This window comes from Polypterus senegalus, chromosome 14 (assembly GCF_016835505.1).
Source record: "Polypterus senegalus isolate Bchr_013 chromosome 14, ASM1683550v1, whole genome shotgun sequence".
Lineage (NCBI taxonomy): Eukaryota > Metazoa > Chordata > Cladistia > Polypteriformes > Polypteridae > Polypterus > Polypterus senegalus.
The window spans coordinates 7,727,311-7,748,804 of NC_053167.1; the positions used below are offsets into that span (position 1 = coordinate 7,727,311).

Here is a 21,494-nt window from a genome sequence, read left to right on the forward strand (position 1 = left end):
TGTAGTGAAAAATCAGAGCCCCATGAAAGTCAGATTGTAAATAAGTCTGTTGACAGCCTAGCCTCTAATCAACTTTTATAACTTAAACTTAATCACATTCCACAGCTAAATTAATAAGAAGGTTCTTAACTAAGTGGACGGGTGTGGAAAGCAGCCGAGCTCAGAAGGATACAGAGTCTTGACACGAAAGCACAATGCGGTAAAGTGAAGATATGGACACAAATGGGTATGCATTTATTTATATTTATTTATTTTCTGTATTATTTGGTACAAGATGCGCTCCAGTTGCTGTGGACTGCTTATACTCAATCCTTTCACGAATGCATATACAATAAAACACTTTACTTTAAAGTGGTGTATTAATTTTTGCGATCTTTCTATTTAATGACAAGACATTTGTCGGCAGCTCTGTAGACTGTTACTTTCAACTGTAATCAGCGTATTAATGCGACGCAAGGGCAAATCGCTGCAGCTTCCTGAAGAATCTCTTTCTTTTACTGTGAGTCTTGCGTGCATTTATAGTTTCAAAAACACATAAAGCACAAGAGAATCTGATTTTCATGGGGCTCTGAATTATTCACAGCACGGCTCCATGAAGGAGTTTGCTGCCAATGCATGCATGCCCAGTGCGGGAGAACATCTACGTCATATTTGTTTTCGGATATGCTTCAGTATAGACAGGGATCCTTTTGCAAACAATGTGAAAACTCTAGCATCGGCAGGAATTATTTTTGTTTAACAGCTCTGTTTTTAAATGAAAATGTGGCAGAACTAATGAGATGCAATTCAAGCCTCTTAATTTTTTGACTGGATTTCAGCTATCTAGGGAATTTCAACAGAAAAAAATTTGAGTTTTCAGTTATGATATGTAGTACACATGTCAGTACATCATCTAAACATGCAGTAGGCCCGGGAACACATTTGTGAGCCCTAATTTTTCTACTTGGGCTGTCAAACAGTAACTGTGCTTAGAATGTTTCCTATTTAAACATTATTTCAATATATACAGTACAGGCCAAAAGTTTGGACACACCTCCTCATTCAATGTGTTTTCTTTATTTTCATGACCATTTACAGCACTCCATCACTCTCCTTCTTGGTCAAATAGCCCTTACACAGCCTGGAGGTGTGTTTGGGGTCATTGTCCTGTTGAAAAATAAATGATCGTCCAACTAACCGGACTTCTGCACAACACAACTGCTGGTCCCAACCCCATTGATAAAGCAAGAAATTCCACTAAATAACCCTGATAAGGCACAACTGTGAAGTGAAAACCATTTCAGGTGACTACCTGTTGAAGCTCATCGAGAGAATGCCAAGAGTGTGCAAAGCAGTAATCAGAGCAAAGGGTGGCTATTTTGAAGAAACTAGAATATAAAACATGTTTTCAGTTATTTCACCATTTTTTGTTAAGTACATAACTCCACATGTGTTCATTCATAGTTTTGATGCCTTCAGTGAGAATCTACCAATGTAAATGGTCATGAAAATAAAGAAAACACATTGAATGAGGAGGTGTGTCCAAACTTTTGGCCTGTACTGTACATTTGTATGTAAAATTCTTGTAGCTACACAAATGAACATTGTGGCAGGTGGCTAGGAGCTGTACCCAGCCAGGATGCCTGGAAGGACCAGGAGCTGCCCTGGTTGGTATGGGGGCCATGGGAACGGAGCATGGAAGCTCAACCCTATAGGGGCCTGTGGTCACCGCCAGGTGGCGCCCGAACGCCGAAGAAGCCCTGGACATCAGCACTTCCGGTGCTGGCGGAAGGATTACCAGGGACACCCAGAGTGCTTCTTGGTGCTCGTTCGGCACTTCCGCCACACCAGGAAGTGCCTCCGGAAACTCATCAGGTGGCACCTGGGCCACGGCCAGGTGGACTTAAAAGGGGCAGCCTCCCTCCATTCAGTAGCTGGACTCGGGTGGAAGAGGACAGAACTCGGAGGAGAGGAAAGGACTATTGAGAGTTCAGACTTGAGGGTGTGTGGTGCAGGGACACTGGGTTGTGTGCGTAGTATTTGTAAATAGTGTAAATAATGAATAAAAGTGTGTTGGTGTCTGAACCATCGTTGTCTGTCTGTCTGTGTTGAGGCTGGTTTCCACAGCATGGGTGTTGAACTCCAGTCCTGGATGGCCACAGTGGCTGAGGTTTTCATTCTAACCATCTTCTTCATTAGTGACCAGTTTTTGCTCCTAATTAACGTCTTTTGCTTTAGTGTTAATTAACTTGACTCAGACCCCTTTGTGGTCTCTTTTTCCTTAATTTGCAGCCAATGACACACAAAACAAACCACCATGTGACCAGCTCAGCTGTGCCCATCACATAATATCTGAAAATAAAGAAAGGTGAAGGTCTTGGTAAGGTTGATCTCATAGGTCACCAAAACATTTTGATGATATTCTTAGAAATACAGAAAAATCAACAGTTTGTGAAATGTCTGCTGTGGCAGAAAAAGAGCCGCAACAAGCCATGGAATTAAATAACGAGTTTAATTAACAGCAAGAATCTGCTTCTTATTAAGAGATTAGTTGGAGTTTGAAATACCAGCTTAGCTGGTCATCTGTTGGCTCGTTTCACATCTCATTTCTGTTTGGCTGTCATTTAATGAAGAAAGGAATACATTCAGAGGACTGAATTCTTTAAATCAAGGCTATTAAAATGAAGGGAAAAGAAGTTAATTAGCAGTGAAAACTGGTCACTGATTAGGAAAAGGGTTAGAATGAAAACCTGCAGCCACTAAGAATGAACTTAATGACTCAAATTACATGTGAAATGGGAACCTCTAAAGCAGTGCTGACGTTTCCAGTATGGCACCCTTTAGAATGTGAAAAGAAGTCATTTCATTTCGCAAGTGCCAATAAAAAGCATTTCTTCTGCATTCCAACAGAAGGTGCACAAAAAGCCATCAACACTGCTGCATATACCCTTATACTGAAACAATGAGCCCAAAAAATAAGGTCAAAAATCCCAATACATGAACTTCAGTGTTTTGATGATACTGGTTACCATCACAAAAATATTGTAATACTCTTCGGAAATTGGTATTATTTCCCATCTCGATTAACAAATATAATGAGCATGTGAGAAGTGCTTTCAGACATAGTTCACCTTTAAACAAATTATAGAAAAGATATTCCAAAGAACAATTGTTTGTGATGCTGCTCTCTTTGGAAGGCAAAAGTTACAGTTCCTTGGTGTTGCATGAAATATTCTGTGAGAGTTTTCATTCTGGCACGCTCTTTGGTGGAATCCCACTGAGATACTGTATTGTTATATGAAATGCACTTTAAAAATACTCACACTGAAAGGCACTTTATAAAATCTCCACTGATTTATTTTTTTATTATGTGGTCCCCGGCCGGGGCTGGAGCCCAGCCGGGACGCCCAGGAGGACCGGAGCAGGGCTTGTGCCTCCTCCAGACCGCAAAGGGGCGTCCGCCCTGGTTATGTTGGGGGCCTCGGGTAAAGGGCTTGGAAGCCCAGCCCTGTAGGGACCCGTGGCCACCGCCAGGCAGCGCCCAGGTGCCTGAGGAACCCTGGAGCCCAGCACTTCCGCCACACTAGGAAGTGCTGGGGGGAAGACGATAGGGGACACCCGGACGGCTTCCGGGTGCGCAGCCGGCATTTCCGCCACACTGGGGTGTGGCTAGGACTGATTGCCGGGAAGCAGCTGGAGCCCATCCGGGTTCCCATTTAAGGGGCCGCCTCCCTCCAGTCAGAGACAAGAGTCCGGTGGAAGAGTGGCAACGTCTGGAGAAGGGAGGAGGCGGTAAGAAGAAAAGAGAGAGAGATAGAGAGGAAAAGAGAAGAAGAAAGAGAAGGCATTGGAGTGGCCTGGACTGAGGGGTATTGGGGATTAGTGAGCGGAACTGTAAATAAGAAAATGGAAAATAAACGTGTGTTTGTGGGTGACATTAACGAGTCTGCCTGTCTGTGTCCGGGGCAAGGTTCACAATTAGTAAAAAATAGTCTTTGACAAAGTTATTACTGGAAAGATCTATAATAAAATTTCACAGATGATATGATAATTGACTAGAACTGGAAACTCCATTTCTCCTAACATTTTGGATGCAGAGATCATCTTAGGTGTCAGTTACCTGCAGTGCACCACAACGGGGCCAACATCAGAAGGGTTGAGGAACTTGACTTGCCGGATGAAGCCCAACAGGCCGGTGGCATAGCAGGGGACGCCATGATCAGGCCAGCTAGTAAAGTGAAACTGTCGGATCTCTCGTATGTCATGGTGACCCTTCTGACAAAAAGAATAAGAGGGACAGTAGGTGACGTTGAGAACAGGCTCAATCAACCATATTCAAACAAACAGAAATAAATAGTGAGTCAACCAAAACGGAAGCAAATGTTTGCAAAAACACAAAATGATGTGAGAGTAAAAAAATAAAATCTCCTTGGAGAAAACCACCTACAACTGAACACCAGCAAAACCAAGGAGCTGGTGGTGGATTTTAGGAGGCCCAGGCCCCTCAAGGACCCTGTGATCATCAGAGGAGACTGTGTGCAGAGGGTGCAGACCTATAAATACCTGGGAGTGCAGCTGGATGATAAATTGGACTGGACTGACAATACTGATGGTCTGTGTAAGAGAGGACAGAGCTGACTATACTTCATTAGAAGACTGGCGTCCTTCAACATCTGCAATAAGATGCAGCAGATGTTCTATCAGACCGTTGTGGCGAGTGCCCTCTTCTACACGGTGGTGTGCTGGGGAGGCAGCATAAAGAAGAAGGACATCTCACGCCTGGACAAACTGGTAAGGAAGGCAGAGTGACAGGCGCTGAGCAGGCTCCTGTCAATCATGGAGAATCCACTGCATCCACTGAACATCTCCAGACAGAGGAGCAGCTTCAGCGACAGACTGCTGTCACCGTCCTGCTCCACTGACAGACTGAGGAGACCCCACACTATGCGACTCTTCAATTCCACCCTTGGGGGGTAAACGTTAACATTATACAAGGTTACTGTCTGTTATACCTGCATTGTTATCCCTCTTTAATTTAATATTGTTTTTTATCAGTATGCTGCTGCTGGAGTATGTGAATTTCCCCTTGGGATTAAAAAAGTATCTATCTATCTATCTATCTATCTATCCAATTCAGGGTAATAATCATCAAATGTTGGGGCTATAGATGAAACAGTTTGCTAGTCCAGAATTATCAAACCAAATAAGTGAAAAGGGGTTAAAAATGGAAGTAACAAGTCCAAAGAAAGAAAGCAGGCACCACCATGGAGCAACAAGACCAATGAAGGAAGGCAGGCACCACCATTAACCATCCTACTCTCTGACTGCTTACCTTTTGAACAGTGAAGGTGCGTATGACGTATTCGGCGAGTGGCTCAGTTTCAATGAGGGTGACTTTAATATCTCCATAAATCTCAGTATCATCAGGCCAATACCGAACACACTTCACCTACAAATGGAGGAAAGATGGATATAAGGACCTGTAAAGCAGGAAGAGGAGGATACCCACCCTTACCAACACGGTGGGAATGGTGTGGCCAACAGACACCAACAGAATTTGTACTGGTAAAAGAAGAAAAATTCCCTACTGAATAGAAAGACCCCGAGCTTCTGGCATTTTAGTCCCACCTCACCCCACCTTCCCCATACTCCCCAATTAAGTGTGTGGAGTGATGGCAGACATTCAGGGCCCTCCAGGATGGAGCCACTGTCTCTTACGCACCCGCCCCACTTCCACCAGGTTCGTCACCATAACGATGCTGCTCGAATTTTCTTGCCAAATCATTCTCCAGAAGTCCCGCACAGTTTCTTGCATTGGACCTATATGCAGAAATTACAGCAAACAGTAATAGTGACAGTAATGACAGAAGGTGGCATTTCAGCATTACCCCCACATGAAGAACACAGGCCCCCAGCATGAAAGGAACTCAGTAACAGCAAGAAGCCCAAGCAGAAGTTGTCCGTGAGCTCTGAGATGTTTTCTCATAGTGTGCCACTCTCTTCTTACCCTTCCAGTATGCCCAGCCTTCCCCCACCTGGATAAGTAAAGTCATCTCACTTCTTTGTCACCTCATATCAGCACAATCCCTCTGCAGGCTCCAAATGCACAAACATTCTTCATCTCTCACAGTTTGCAGTTGACTCTTTTTTTTAAGTTTTATTTTAAAATGAAAGAAGCTGCATAACTACCTAGTGGCCTGAGCTGGACTCTTCTAACTTATCATCCTTCAATGGCAGATTGATACCTATTTCTAAAACTGTAGCTGGCTTTGTTCAGAGACCATTAAGTTTTCTTTGACTTAAATCATCCCATGGTGTTTATTCGGCTTTGGCTGGAAAGGTTCTACAAACAATAGAAATGGAGCCATTAACAGATTGAGCCTTCCAAGAAATAAAAGGTACTCTCGATCATTTGGTCATAACTGAAAGGCACTAAATCAAATACCCCGAGAACCCATCCATTCAATGACCTACTTATTCTATTGTAGGGTCACTGAGCTGCTGAAGCTTATTCCAGACTTTAGGTGTGCCAGGAACCAGCCCTGGATGGGATGCCAGTTCATTGCAAATGCCCACTCATACCAGACCAATTTACAATCACCAATTACCCTAAAATGTAGGCCTTTCAGTTCGGAAAAGGAACGTTACTTGGACAATATGCAAACTCCATGCAGACCACAGACCGCCAAAGTGCTCTGTCTCAGCTGTGAGACAGTCGCGTTAACCACTGCACCACAGTTCCACTCAAATCCAGGATGTGAATTGATCACTTTGGGTTTAACTTTACCCCCACTTATTGTATAACTTTTAAGCTGCTGGCATCTCCTCAGGCTGTAATTGGAGGTCTTCCAGTATTTTTTGAATCACTCCCCTTTGCCTGATGCTGACTGCTTGAAGCTGTTATGCCAAATGCTCTTGAGTGGGCTACCCCATTGAAGGGCAATATATACAGTGACTATCATATGCACAGTGGTTGGCACTCACCATTTTCTTTACGTATAGCAGTTAATTGAGATAATTAGTGGTTTTACTTCCCAAAAGCTCCCCAACACCCCCACAGAAGCAATCCTTTACCAAGTCACTGCCAAGGGGACACTCAATAATCAAATTTGAAAGGATTTATGAGCAGAATGCAAAGAGCAGCCTGATTGCATTTATGATTCAGAGTAAGAATGTGACCCGTGTGCCTGTTCTCCATCGCCTTGCAGACACCCTCCCATCAATCACGCTGCTCATCTCTGACAAAAGGCTGGTGTGACAAGTGCTGGGGGGGCGGGGGATCACCTCCAACCATTCTCAGATTAATAAAGCTGTAACACCACAGGCGGAGGCCAGCGCCTGGACACGACTCAGGTGGGATGCACTTCACTCCAGCACGCTTTGTCTTTCTAATATTTGTTTATTTAAACAACGTTTTGGTACAATAAGCTCATCAAGGTGACATAACTTATTTGCAGGATAATCAGAATGACAGACGTGTCCAGTTAGTGGACATGTAGAATTTCATGCTTTCATATTTGTCAAAATGAATGTTATATGAATCAATATACTCCAATAAGCAGGCTCTTGGCCAAAATGTTGCTATTCTCCAAAAGAAATCTGTGATTCTCGCTGACGCGACAGTCGGTCCACTCCGTGGAACTAAGGACCTTTAAAGAGCGTCTGGCCACTCCCCACGTTACCTTGTGTGGCAATATAGTGCCGTGGTCTGTGATAGCCCTGCAGAGGGAAGAAAAAGAAGAAAAGAAACAAGATGGTAGAACATCAACATCGGCTGGTTCCGTCACGCTCAAGGTCACCTAAAAGGCTTACAAGCTGGATTGAAAATGAGGACACCTTGGTCATTCACTTTTCAAAAATCGTCCACTGGTTCATGACATGCAGCAAGAGTCAAAAGCTAACCAAGCAAATGCAAAAAAATAAAATACGATAAAGCATTCAAAACTGTGCGTCTTCAATTAAGACATGAAGGGTCACTGAGTTACTCCAGGAAGTTGAATGCTACCACTTTGATGTGACAAGTGATGGAGGGGATGGGGAGGAAATTCAGGTCCCCCATTTAAAACAGTGCGTGATTAAGCAGATTTCTGTTCAAAATGTGATATTTTTGTGCATATGCTTCACTTTAGGCATACAGTATAGTCAATTATGATGTGTTGTCATCTGCTCATGACCATTGGACCGTTTACAATTTCTCATTAGTCATTGTCATATTGAATCCTGCTGAAATACTGTAATACGCCTGAAAGAAAAGAATGAACTGATCACTGACCTGGAGAGGGAAAATAAGGCTCGTGCTGGACTTTTACCGAAACTCTTACACCTTTCTTTCTTTTTTTTTATATAATAGATAAGGAGCAAAACTTCAAGACCTTCAACTCACATCTATATAATTTGCATTGATGTAATCCGAGTGTGGGTCTCCATCCTGTAGCTGCAGTCTTACCCTGGTGTGGTCATCTGCAACAGTGAAAAAAAGAGAGAGCGTCACATGCAGTGATGACACATTTACGCTCCTTCCAATTTTAAAACTTAAGGTCTATTTCAAGTACAAATTTACGTTGCGCTGTGTCACTCTGTGTCATGTACTTCAGCTCCTGCCATTACCTCATTTCTGGATCAGTAGTGTGCAGGAAGATGGGCAGCTGTAATAACAGGAGCAGCAGGCAGGAAGCCTTGAGAATGAATCTACTGCACCCTTGGGCAACACTGTGAACATTATTAAGTTACAGAAGCACTGCAATAAAAATTGTATGGGGATGAGAAACATTATAAATTATGGCTTGGCTAGGAATCCTTCACTTGATTTAGCCAGGTACAGTATATATGGAAGTTTTAAAGCGTAAGTCACTGGGTGAGCAAAAAAAAATGTTTTTTTTTAATTATGGAATGGATGGAAGGGTGGTATAGTGGTTACTCCTGCTGCTTCACAGTTCCTGTATACCGGGATGAATGCCAGCCAAATCGCTGCCTCTGTTCTGTTTTCATATTCTCCTTCTGCCCGTATAGAATCTTCTCCAGGGATTCCACTTTCCAGGCACATAATGGTTAGGTTCATTTACAGTTCTAAATTATCCCAGGTTAAGTGACTGTAGCTATTTCTGTGAATGAGGCCTGCTGCCATTCACTTAACACTGCCTGTCAAGGGACAATGTGTGGTGGTCCAGGTTGGCAGCAGACTGTCAATAGTCATAAACTGAGATGAGCCAATGCAATGAGAAATCTTACACAAGGGAGATGGTGTAACATAGCGAAAAGACATTTTATTTCTGTAAATCAGTCCCAGGGTCAAAACCCCAAAGTGCAAACTGTGCAAATCCATTAAATAAATAAACAAGGATAAAATCCAGTGCTCATATGCTGGCTAAAATCCAATCAATAATTAAAACTTTTTCCGGTTTCTTTGTGGTGGCGGCCTGCGCCACCACCACCTACTCAAAGCATCATGATGCACCAACATTGATGGACTGAAAGCCAGAAGTCTACGTGACCATCATCATCAGGTCCTTCCATGAAAACCCTAAATACAAAGAGGACTGTTTGACTTAGATAGATTGCCCTGAGGGGACTGGGCGGTCTCTTGGTCTGGAATCCCTACAGATTTTATTTTTTTCTCCAGCCTTTGGAGTTTTTTTTTGTTTTTTCTGTCCACCCTGGCCATTGGACCTTACTCTTATTCTATGTTAATTAATATTGACTTATGTTTATCTTTTATTGTGTCTTCTATTTTTCTATTCATTTTGTAAAGCACTTTGAGCTACATTTTTTTGTATGAATATGTGCTATATAAATAAATGTTGATTGATTGAAAAGACACTCGGGACACCAGGTCCCCATGGTAATCATTAATCCTTTTATAGCAGCTCACTCTCTTCCTAATTATAACCTCATTTATCATAAATTCGAGACGTCCATGCAAAAGGTGACTCTACAAGAGCTAAAGCAGAAGGTGGCATGGCACTACCTAATATTGAATTTTATTACTGGGTGGAAAATATAGAAGCTATAAAGTCCTGGAAATTGAGATAAATTCATGAATATACACAAGCCTGGACTGCAATAGAAATAAAACCATGCTGTACTTCTTTACATGACCTGCTTTGGGCCCCAGTACATAGAAATTATTGTCAATATACTAATAAACCAATTGTTCCTTTGATCACTCAGGATATGAAACCAATACAAGATACAAGATTCCAAGGCAGAGAAGCTTTTGTTTGTTGCTCTTCCATGTGATAATCACTTTTTTCAACCCTCTCTAACATACACAGTATTTAATCTTTAGAAAACGTCCAGGATTAAAATGCTGAGAGAACTGTATAAAGATAATGTTTTTGCATCTTATTAACAATTACACTTATTATTACTTATATTTATACTTATTATATTTATATTTATTTATTATTATTTATATTTATATTTATTATACTTATACTTATTATTATTAGCAACACAATTGGCAAGATCCAACCTGTGAAAGTTAAATGAGAACCCCAGCCTCACTGAGTGACATGTAGATAGATAGATAGATAGATAGATAGATAGATAGATAGATAGATAGATAGATAGATAGATAAATAGATAGATAGATAGATAGATAGATAGATAGATAGATACTTTATTAATCCCAAGGGGAAATTCACATGTTTTGGGTGTGAACCAAATTAACATCATTCTGAACAAAATGCCTCTCAGACAGCCTTGGTGTCACAATCACTCCTAAACCATTTACAGCTGAGTTTGCTGTTCAACCATGTGGGCTTAAAGTGGAACAAAGAACAAATTGATTATAACTGATTAAATCCCGCTACTAGCAGATAGACTTATCTTGCTCTACTGGAAGAATCTCAACCCACCTGTTATACTTATTTAGGTAACTGATGTTCTATACCAGTGGTCTCAAACTCCGGTCCTGGAGGGCCGCAGTGGCTGCAGGTTTTCATTTTAACCCAATTCTTAATTAGTGGTTTTGCTACTAATTTGCTTCTTTTGAATTAATTTTAATTGACTTGCTCTTGAAGACTCGGGCCCATTAATTGTTTCTTTTTCCTTAATTAGCAATTAACAATAATGAGATACAATACAATTGTGTCCATAATACAATATCTGAAAATAACGAAAGACAAAGGTCTCTGGAATGCTGATCTGCTCAGGTCCCAAAAACATTGTAACAGAGCTCTTAGAAAAGAAAAAATCAAAATGTCTGCTATTGCACAATGAGAGCAGCAACAAGCCACGGAATTAAAGAATGGGTTTAATTAACAGCAAGGATCAGAGCCTAATTAAGCAGCTGGTTGGAGTGAAATTGGTTGGACTTTGAGGCCCTTCCTTAGTTGGTCTTCTGTTGGCTTCCTCACTTCACATTTCATTTCTGTTTGGGTGCTATTTAAGGAAAGAAATGAAGCAATTCAGAGGAATGATGAAGAAATTCAGGGGAACAAATCCTAATAAACAAGTCAATTAAAATGAAAGGAAAAGGAGTTAATTAGCAGCAAAAACATATTAACAATTAAGAAAAAGGTTAGAATGAAAACCTACAGCCACTGCAGTCCTCCAGGACCGGAATTTGAGACTATTGTTCTATACTATTTTAAATTGGAAAAAATCTAATTCCAGCTTAGTAGATCTGTTCAAAACTTAAAATATGGCAAGATGTAATTATTACAATTTTAGAATAAGCATTTAAATTGTGGGAAAAGAACATTTTCCTGATCTTTTTTTTCCTAACTATTCTTGCACATGCTGTTGGCTCTCCTCCCTTTTGCTCAGATGGGGGTTGAATTCTCTTTCGTTAAATTCTGTCTCGTAATGTTCTTGCTTTCTTTTTTTAACTTATATTTTTTTTCTACTTTAGCTATGAAGTCATTTGTTGTATAAGTTCAGCTTGATTTGTATATAATGTTTTTTTCTTCATATAAAACTAGGGGCCTCTGCCCCGTGCTCGCTTCACTCGCCAACTCCCAAGGGTGCCCTACACACTAGTCATTTCTCAGATCTGCTGTTTGTGACAAATCGTGCTGTGCTTTTGGATAAACACAAATATCAGCTCTGTCTTTGATATCTCCGTCTTTCAAAAACTATTGTCGCTGACAATTCGTCACATGTTGGTTTAATATATATGCAAGCGTGATCTTTCAGATTCATATAGAAATCCAAGAAAACTTCTTTGTCCATGTTTTTCAAATAAATTTTCTGTAAAGTGCGATACTTTTGGACATATGGATTTGTATCCATTATTGGCTGTAGAATTTCTAATATATCATTTAACTCTTTCAATTCTATATTGCATTGCTTCTCTGTGATCATAAATATAAACCTGACCAAATTGTGGTTTCTTGGAAGTTAAACTTGTCGTAGCTTTAACTGTTGCGGGACCACAGATTCTCATAGCGTATGGTCCAGAATCGTGTAAATCTACGTTTTGAGCATTGAATGATGCAAACGCGAACAGATTATTGTAGATTCAGATATTTAGCCTGTAATGTTTGTGGATTTCACTTTCACCGAATAAAAAATCTTTTCTTTCTCACGGGTACACCTCTTCATTGGGAAGAAACACTACTTTTCTCTGATGGCAACACGAATCAGATGATTTACAAGTCTCTGACTTAAACTTTAAAGCCAAACAATATCTGTCCATATATTTGATCTCTTTTTACCGTTCTGTTATTTCACTGAGTAATAATTTTCATTTGTTATCTCTAATGCGATCTTTACTATCAGTTTTTTAGACTTTCGAATTTTAGTACTTTCATAATCTCTAACCTGCTTTGCATGTGTATCACACCAATGTTTTTGAACCTCTTTACAATGTTCTTCTTTGTCTTCTACTGTTTGTCTTTTATTTCCACCCCCACTTGGACCTGTTAGGTTTTCAATTAATTTCTTGGCACAAAGTCTCATCTCGCGAGACTTGAAATTATCTCTCTGAAAATGTCTCGTCTCATCCCAAGATTTTTTTATATGATAGAGAGATAAAAAAAAGTAAACTCTTAGAAGTCCCCTTCACTCGCAGTTAGGTCAGTGATCCCCAGTGATCTTTGAACCTCCAGTTCAATCCTTGACTTCACTCTGGACACTGATCAGCTCTCCTCCTTTTTCATTTTTACCATTGATTCCTAAGGTGATTTTAATCAGGTATCTTCGCCTCCAGATTAAGAACATGACTTTCACCATCAATGTGAGCTGATGTTCCTATGTCACAATTCATCATTGGCTCCCATAATAACCATAATCTACTGTATACGCAGATTTTATTTCATTCAAAATGGTACAGCAAGAATCATCATAAGAAATTAAAAGTGTAACCAAATAACTCTAGTTCGTATGTGTTTACACTGGTTTCCAGTTAACCTTAGGGGAAATTTCAAAAGCCTCCTTCATTCATATAAAGACTTGAATGGCCTTGGGCCTACTTACCTATCTGAATGTATCATTATGTGCAAACCACAACATGCATTAAGATCTCACGATTTCAGTCTACTAAGCATTAGTAAAACAATGGTGGGCAGTCGAGTCTTTAACTGCAGTGCTGCAAAGCTGTGGAGACATCATAAGAGTTGCCCGATATTATTTTATTTTAGTCTAGCTTACCCTAATTAGAGCTGCTGATTAGCAGTGCATGATACATCTCTGTTTGTTAAGTCATTTGCAAAAAATAAAAATAAAAATGCAGTGTTAAAATGCTTAAGAAATGTAATAAGCCTTAACCATTCCATTTTTTTTTTGATTCCTTGACACCACTGAACTCCCAGTAACTGTACTACTGGCCGTGGGAAACCAGCAGAGATACCGAGAACCTTGAAATCCAAAGGATTTATCTTTGTTTTGACTGCCCAGCACAAACTTATAAAATATTGTACAATTCCCAGGATGGGTTGGGCAGCCACTTGTCTCAGATCTTCAATAACTGACTTTGTCTATTACAATTAACCATGCATCCCACAGAGGTTTATTTTCTCCAGGGATTCTGGAGACTGGAGTTTTAGTTTTCCTCTTCCCCGCTGTCAGCTTGTCATATCTCAATAATAATATTAACAAACATGCAGTGAATTCGGAAAGTATTTGAACCCCTTCTCTTTCTGCATACTTTATTGTGTTGTCGAATTGCTCTACACTCAATCTACACTTGATAACCCATAATGACAACTTAAAATGTTTTCATAAAGGTTTGCAAATTTATTAAAAATCAAAAAACTAAAGCCACTCACTCATATATGTATTCAGACCCTTTGTACTCCAAAGTCTGGTCAGGTCACTTGCTTTAATTATCTTTGAGATGAATCTAGAACGGTGGCAGACTGACTGGCTGAACATCATTGGGAAAGGTGCACATGTGTGTATATCAGCTCCCACAATTCATAATGCATCAGGAAAAAAAAAACAAGTCATGAAGTCCTAAGAACTCTCTGTAGACCTCCGCAATAAATTGTGGTGAGGCATAGATCAGGGCAAGGGGATCAAACAATTTCTAAAGCTTTGAGTGCTCCCTGTTGCATGGTAATATCAGGAATTGTGGAATGGAAGAAGTCTGGATCCACCAGACCTCTTCAAGAATTGGCCAAACTAAGTAACCAGACAAGAAGGGTTAGGGGGTTAGGCTTAGGGTTAGGGTATCAGCTAAATAGTCACTGCAACAGAGCTACAGAAGTCCTCTTCTGAGATGAGATATCCCGTTGGAAGGATAACCAACTCAGCAGTACTCCATCAATCAGGTATTTACACTAAAGCGGCACTTGAGTAAAAGGCATATGACGGCATTTCAAAGGCTCTGAAAGCAGAAGGAAAATAATTCTCTGTCCTGGTGAGACAAAAATTAAAATGTTTGGTCAGAACTCTAAGCTTTATATCTTGTGAAGACCAGTCACTGCTCATCACCCGCCTAATACCATCCATATGGTGAAGCATTTTGGCAGCATCATTCTATGGGAGTGCTGCTCAGTGGTAGGCCCGGGGAGTCTGGTCAGAACTGAGGAAAGGATCAATGTAACCAAATACAGAGAGATCCTGGAAGAAAACCTGCTACAGAGTCCATATGACCTCAGACTGGGGTAATAGTTCAACTTTCAGCAAGACAATACCTGAAGTATACAGTATATATTATAATATATAATATTTGTGAATTTCCCCTTGGGATTAATAAAGTATCTATCTATCTATCTATCTATCTATCTATCTATCTATCTATCTATCTATCTATCTATCTATCTATCTATCTATCTATCTATCTATCTATCTATATGTCTGACTGTCCTTGTGTGGCCCAACCAAAGCACACACTTAAAACCCATAGAATATGCATGGGGAGACCTGAACATGGCAGTTTAGGTACTTTCCCAACTAGACTTGAAACTGTAATTGCTGCCAAAGGTGCTTCTACAAGGTAATTAATTAAAAGTCTGAATACTTCTATAAATGAGAGTTCAGTTTTTGATTTTTAAAATATAAGGGTTATTGACTGTAAATAGATGAGCAAAAATGGTAAATTTATCCGTTTAAAATCTACAACACAATAAAGTGTGCAGAAAGCAAAGCAGTCTGAATACTTTTGGAATCTGCTGCATATTGTGAGGATCCTTACATGTCAATCAGTTTGAAGTTACTTTCTCTTGCTGTCTGCTTAAACTAAACTCTAGTTTTATGTATGTGCATTTGGTCTGTAACTGTGTTTGACCTGTAAACTTGTTGCGGCGCTCTGAGCCTGCACTCAGTGAAGAGAATTACACAAAAACACATTTAATTGAATTTGTTATACTGGTTAGGTTGCCGAATCTCCCAGTTCAGATACTGAATCATCATGTGATTTTTCTCAGGTCTTCTACTCTCTCAATTCAACCACCAACTCCCATTGACACATTGCACCACACATCCCTCCCAAGGGCTTCTCCAGATCACCACCCTTCATGATGTCTTTGAGTGTGTTACTTCTTGGATTAGCTGGTTTATCAAGTAACGATTTCTCCAAGTTTTTCACCCTAGTTGTTTTTGTTTTTTCAAGTGCAAAAATGTTTTCTCTCTGATGCTCTTGTCAGCCATGTGCTGCGCTTCACATTAATATAAGGGCAGCTAGAAGCTTTAATCAGTATTCCTAGGTCAATACCTCAGACGATTTAAGAGCTGCAAATCCACAGAGAGCTGGTACAGAGCACACAGAGAATTCAGATGAAAGCTCTGGACTGCTTGGTCATTAGAAATTCCACAAATCTTCACGTCCAGCTGCTACCCACTGCAGCCTTCGATCCAGCAGAAATCAAAAATACAGTCGGACTATTCAGCCCAGGTTGGTCAGCCCTTTGGAGCATCTAAGCTTGACAGAAGATGAGAAACACTATGCTTTTGAATTTTTTTTTTAAATAAATACATTTATTTCAGTTTCCTAGCCATATTAAGGATGCCTTTTCCAAAAAGTCTCTCGTCAGCTTTTATCCACAGCCTAATCCTTGAGGTGTGGCCAACTTCTAACCTGATATCTGCATCAGAGTGGCTTGCAAAGCCACTGGTCTTCACAGTAACAGAATGCAGAAGAAAGAAAGAAAGAAAGAAAGAAAGAAAGAAAGAAAGAAAGAAAGAAAGAAAGAAAGAAAGAAACTTGGCAACCCAGTCACTATCCATCTATGATACTAATGGGAACTCATTAAGTAGATCTGTACAAAGAAAAGGTGAAGGGTCAGGTTCCTTTAGGAGCTAAGGGACTGAATCCCCGATTCACTCCCTGCTTCGATGTGGTTGATACCTTGGAAAAACTGCAGGCATGAGTAAGGAAATGGGAGAGCTTGGGAGGGAAGTCTGGAAAGCTGTCACCACAGTGCTCCAAATGACCATATGGGAGGCGTATTTATTTTTCTTAATCATTATGCAGGCAAAAACATTTAACACAACAGATGTCCTTGAATCTAGTGTGTTTCCAATGTTTGTGTTTCAGCAGACTGTCCAACGTAATTGCCAGGCTGCTCATTTTTTCACTACATTACAAATAAATCAATAATCTTAGGTATCATCTTCTCTCACACTGTAATTGCACGCTGCATGGCTGAACAGTTAGCTTTGCTGTTTCACAGCTCCAGACTTCTGTCTTAGACCCCCCTCTACTTCACTTTCTATATGGAGTCTGGAGGAGTTACTGTACAGCCAGGGTGTCCTGGCTTATGTTTATTTTCCTGATTTTGTGTCTTCATTGTTTATTCTAAAGCAGGAGTCGGCAGCTCCGGTCCTGGAGGACCACCGTGGCTGCGGGTCTTCATTCTAACCCTTTTTTTAATGAATGCCCTATTTGTGCTGCTAATTAACTTCTTGTGAATTCATTTTAATTGCCTTCTCTTTTACGATTTGTTCCCCTGAATGTCTTCATCGTTCCTCTGAATTGCTTCATTTCTTTCCTTAAATGGCCCCCAAAAAGAAATAAAATGTAGAAGTAAGTAAGCCAACAGAAGACCAACTAAGTCAGGGCCTCAAACTTCAACCAATTTCACTAAACCTGCCGATTCTTATCATTAATTAAACCAATTCTTTAATTCCGTGGCTTATTTCTGCTCTCATGGTGCATTAGCAGACATATATGAAACGGTTGATTTTCTCTTTTCTAAGAGCGCTGGTCAAATGTATGCTGACCTGAGCAGATCAACATTTCTGAGACCTTCATCTTTCTTTATTTTCAGATATTGTATGATGGACACCAGTTGTTTTGGCTCATTTTATATCTCATTATTGCTTAACTGCTAATTAAGGAAAAAGAAACAATTAAGGGGGCTGAGTCTTCAAGAGCAAGTCAATTCAATTGAATTCAAAAGAAGTTAATTAGCAACAAAAACAGGTCACTCATTAAGAAAGGGGTTAGAATGAAAACCTGCAGCCACGGTGGTCCACCAGGACTGAAGTTGGCGACCCCTGTTCTAAAGTATTATTAATCTTACATTTATTTCAATCATGTAAAATGTTTTTATGTATTTCTGGTTATTTATTATTTAGAACCTACGCACAACGTGTTCTCCCATGATCCTTATGTTTTGTGAGTGAAACTGCTAGAAGCGAGGCCAAGGTGATGTCACTGCTGATGGACCGCCTTCAGCTTACTGTATGTGGGAGATTGGTGAGAAGGTCCTTTAGTGGTTCATTGTGATTGTTAGTCAAGAGGGGCATTATTTGCGGGAACTATTTGTTCCTTGATTATATTCCATCTTGGATTTACAATTTATGGATTTTGATTAAGGATTTGTTTGTTGTGAGTTTATGGCCTTTTATTGCCTTTTACTGTTTTTGCATGAATTCAAATTAAGATTCTTTGAGGACATGTTTCTGTATGCCAAAGGTTTGATGGTTTGTTTTTTCTTGAGGGGTATTTTAGGACATTTAAACATTTTTGAACTTTAAAAGCCTGTCCCCCGTATTTTTTAGGCCTGGACAGGTTGAAGTCGGCCAGTCATTTTGGAGTCAGGCTGCCTAGGGTGAGACCACACTCCAAGCAAAGACTAAGGCCTCACTCTCTTTTCCATTTTGAGCACACTTGTTCTACCAGTGTCCTCTTTTTTCTTTGGGATCTTTAATATTTTCTTCCAAAGACATGGGTGTTAGAGTGGCTGGTGGCACTAAATTAGTCCAGTGTGAGTACGCATGCTACACACCTGCTTCAAGGATAGGCCCTAGCCACCCACAACCCTGAAACGAACATTGTGGGTTAAAGAGTGACTGGAACGATGGGTGTGAAGTGATGCGGGTTGCTTTGTTATCCATCCACTTAACAGCCTTTTTGTAACTGTGGGAGGAAACATGTAAAAGTTGTGGACAACTTAAACTGGTGCCCAAGTACAAGTACTATAATGTACCTCACAAAATGTGGCTAATGGCTGAATTTTAGGACATTATGTAGGAGTAGACCACATTTTTTTAACGTAACATATTTTTCTGTTTTGTAAACAGCTGTTGTAGTAAATGCTGGAAGCTACGCAGGGTTGCTAACAGTCAATAGATGGCGGTGAGGGAAAAATGTCTTGTCACTGGACTGTGGTATAATGCTACAATATTTCTTGTTGTGCCAGCATTCTGTCTAAAGTACAAATCAATCAAGCTTTATTTCTATAAGCTATTTTATCTAAAGCATCAGGTACAACAGAAACAAAATATATAGATAATTTACATCCATCAATCAATTTTTCTAACCCCTTCAGCCCAGTACAGAATCTCTGGGGTCTTATGCTTCTCAGCAAGTCTTGGGCACAAAGCAGGAACTAACCCAGGATGGATACTCTGTATATAAATTTATGTTCTGAATCCGTTACATTTACTAGAAACCAAAAGAGAGCTGGAGTGTGTCCCTACAACTGGAGAGAGCACTGGTTAGGAGGAGAATCCATTGTCACCCACACCCCCTGGAATTTTTGGACAGAGGGAAACCCCAAGAGAAGAAACGTCAACTCCACTTAAAAACTCAGACTTTGTGCCATGCATTATGAGGCAGCAAAACTTCTTGCTGTGCCAGCCTGCTGCACAACTGTAAAGATTAATCATCTGTATTTTATTAAGTCTCTATTCTGTCAGTCTAGGGAAGCTCAGCAGGATTAAAGAATAAGGGTCCAGGAGATGAAATGTAATCTAAAAATAAGCCAAAGGTCAAAACCAGGAAATCAATAGATCAAAACGGCAAACTCAAAACACTAAACTAAATCGTTGTTAGAAGCTGAAAAGCTTAAAAATTAAAGTACCTGAGCAGTAAATCACAAAAAGCACACACAAAGGTTTGTTTGATATCCACGACTGTGGACAACCAGGACGTGCATGGTGCTGACCTTTATTCCTTCATTACAGTGACGTCATGAGTCACACACTACTGGTCATCCCCGCAAGGCAATGACCAAAAACAATCAGATCATAAAATAAAATAAACTCCTTCAAAACTAAACTGAATGTTGAAAATAATTGACAGAATCAAAACTTACAGAAGGGAAACAAAACACATCAAATAAGTAAAGAATAACAGGAATGTTTTAAAATGTAACCGGATAATAACAGACTCCTTGACACAAAGTACTATTATTAGGCACAAACAGAAATATTTTTAAAAGTGTATTGCAATACACTTTCCATAGATGGATTGGCACCCCATTTGAAATGGATTCCATTCTGTTCCCTGAATGGGAGGCTAGTATAATGGATGATGATGATGATGAAGAGAGGCATGGTATAGATATGGCATCCTGGCAACAAGAGAGGAAAAGCCCTTACCCAGCCAGGGAGGCCAGAAGAAATGGCGAATCTCCCATGCTTATGCCATTAGAACATTAGAACAATCTAGACGAGAACAAGCCATTCAGCCCAACAAAGCTAGCCAGTCCTATGCATTTATTTCTTCCAAAAAAAAAACATCAAGTCGAGGTTTGAAAGTCCACAAAGTCTTACTGTCTATCACACTACTTGGTAGCTTATTCTATCGTTCTTTGTGTAAAGAAAAACTTCCTAAAGTTTGTGCGAAATTTACCCTTAACAAGTTTCTAACTGTGTCCCCGTGTTCATGATGAGCTTATTTTAAAATAACAGTCTCGATCCACTGGGTGGTGGTATCTATCTTGGCAAGTCCCTGTCTGCACAGTCATAGTTCAACATGGAAATTGTGGTTCTATAGTGCTACCCTGTTGGGTTTCATGGGTGCCACCGGGGAAGCCGTTCGGAAATCTGCTCTTCCAGGATTGTTCTACCTGCCCTAGAAGTGCTTCCTGAAGGCAATGATTTGATCTCAAAGGGAGCCCCATACGTCGTCCAGGCACTTGGAGTCAGGAGTAGCCTGGGACGACTGGAGGGCAAAGAGAAGGATTGTGCTGGCACTGAATAAAAGACACCTGCAAAGTGGTGGCATTGTGTTAATAGAACACTTATTTGAACCTGGGACTGTGTGTGGTCTAGTTGTGCATGACTTTGGGGCTCAGTGACACCCCCTATGGGCCACACTTGTTAGACTTACCATAGAAGTACTGTACATCAAATGAAGATGGAATGGTTGATTGATCATTCTAGGTACCCCCTTTTTTTAACCATTTTAAATCCTGTGTAGGGAAATTGGAAACCAGACTCCTTCTCAATTGCATCAGAAACTAGGCAGAAATCAGTCATGCATGAGACACCAGTAAACACAACCCAAAAGAAGCCAACACAAGTACACATGTTACATAAAAATGTAAATATGAAAAAAATCACAATTCAAATAAATTACACACAAAAATATTGATTAACTAATTGATCAGGCTTGTAACAGAAGGGATGAATTTTATCATTATTGCTCCTCTAGCTTCATCTGAAAGAGTGGAAGTGATCAAATAAATGTGCTTAGCAGTCACACTAGATCAGTCCATAAGCAGGTCTCAGTGTCCACTTTGCTTATTAGGTAATCAAGTACATTGTGGATTCTCTCAGGCTTTGCCTTTGCTTACACATTTGTATGGATGGACACACTTCTAGGTGAGGACTACTGTACCTGTCCAAGTTCAGGTGGCAGGTCCCCATGTGTTCGTTACTCTGTCTGAGTGAAAATA

General features: G+C 40.3%; 1 protein-coding gene across 11 annotated transcripts in view; it reads right to left on the reverse strand.

Moving 5' to 3' along the window:
• Nucleotides 1-21,494, reverse strand: part of ptprt (protein tyrosine phosphatase receptor type T) — a 612,567-nt gene that overhangs the window by 27,372 nt on the left and 563,701 nt on the right. For all 11 annotated transcript variants that reach the window (XM_039734414.1, XM_039734417.1, XM_039734416.1 and 8 more), the window contains 5 exons: nt 8,363-8,439; nt 7,662-7,698; nt 5,702-5,799; nt 5,312-5,428; nt 4,100-4,254 (listed from right to left, as the gene is read on the reverse strand). In XM_039734414.1, the coding sequence (XP_039590348.1) occupies nt 4,100-4,254; nt 5,312-5,428; nt 5,702-5,799; nt 7,662-7,698; nt 8,363-8,439 (484 nt within the window). The remainder of the gene's footprint in view (nt 1-4,099; nt 4,255-5,311; nt 5,429-5,701; nt 5,800-7,661; nt 7,699-8,362; nt 8,440-21,494) is intronic.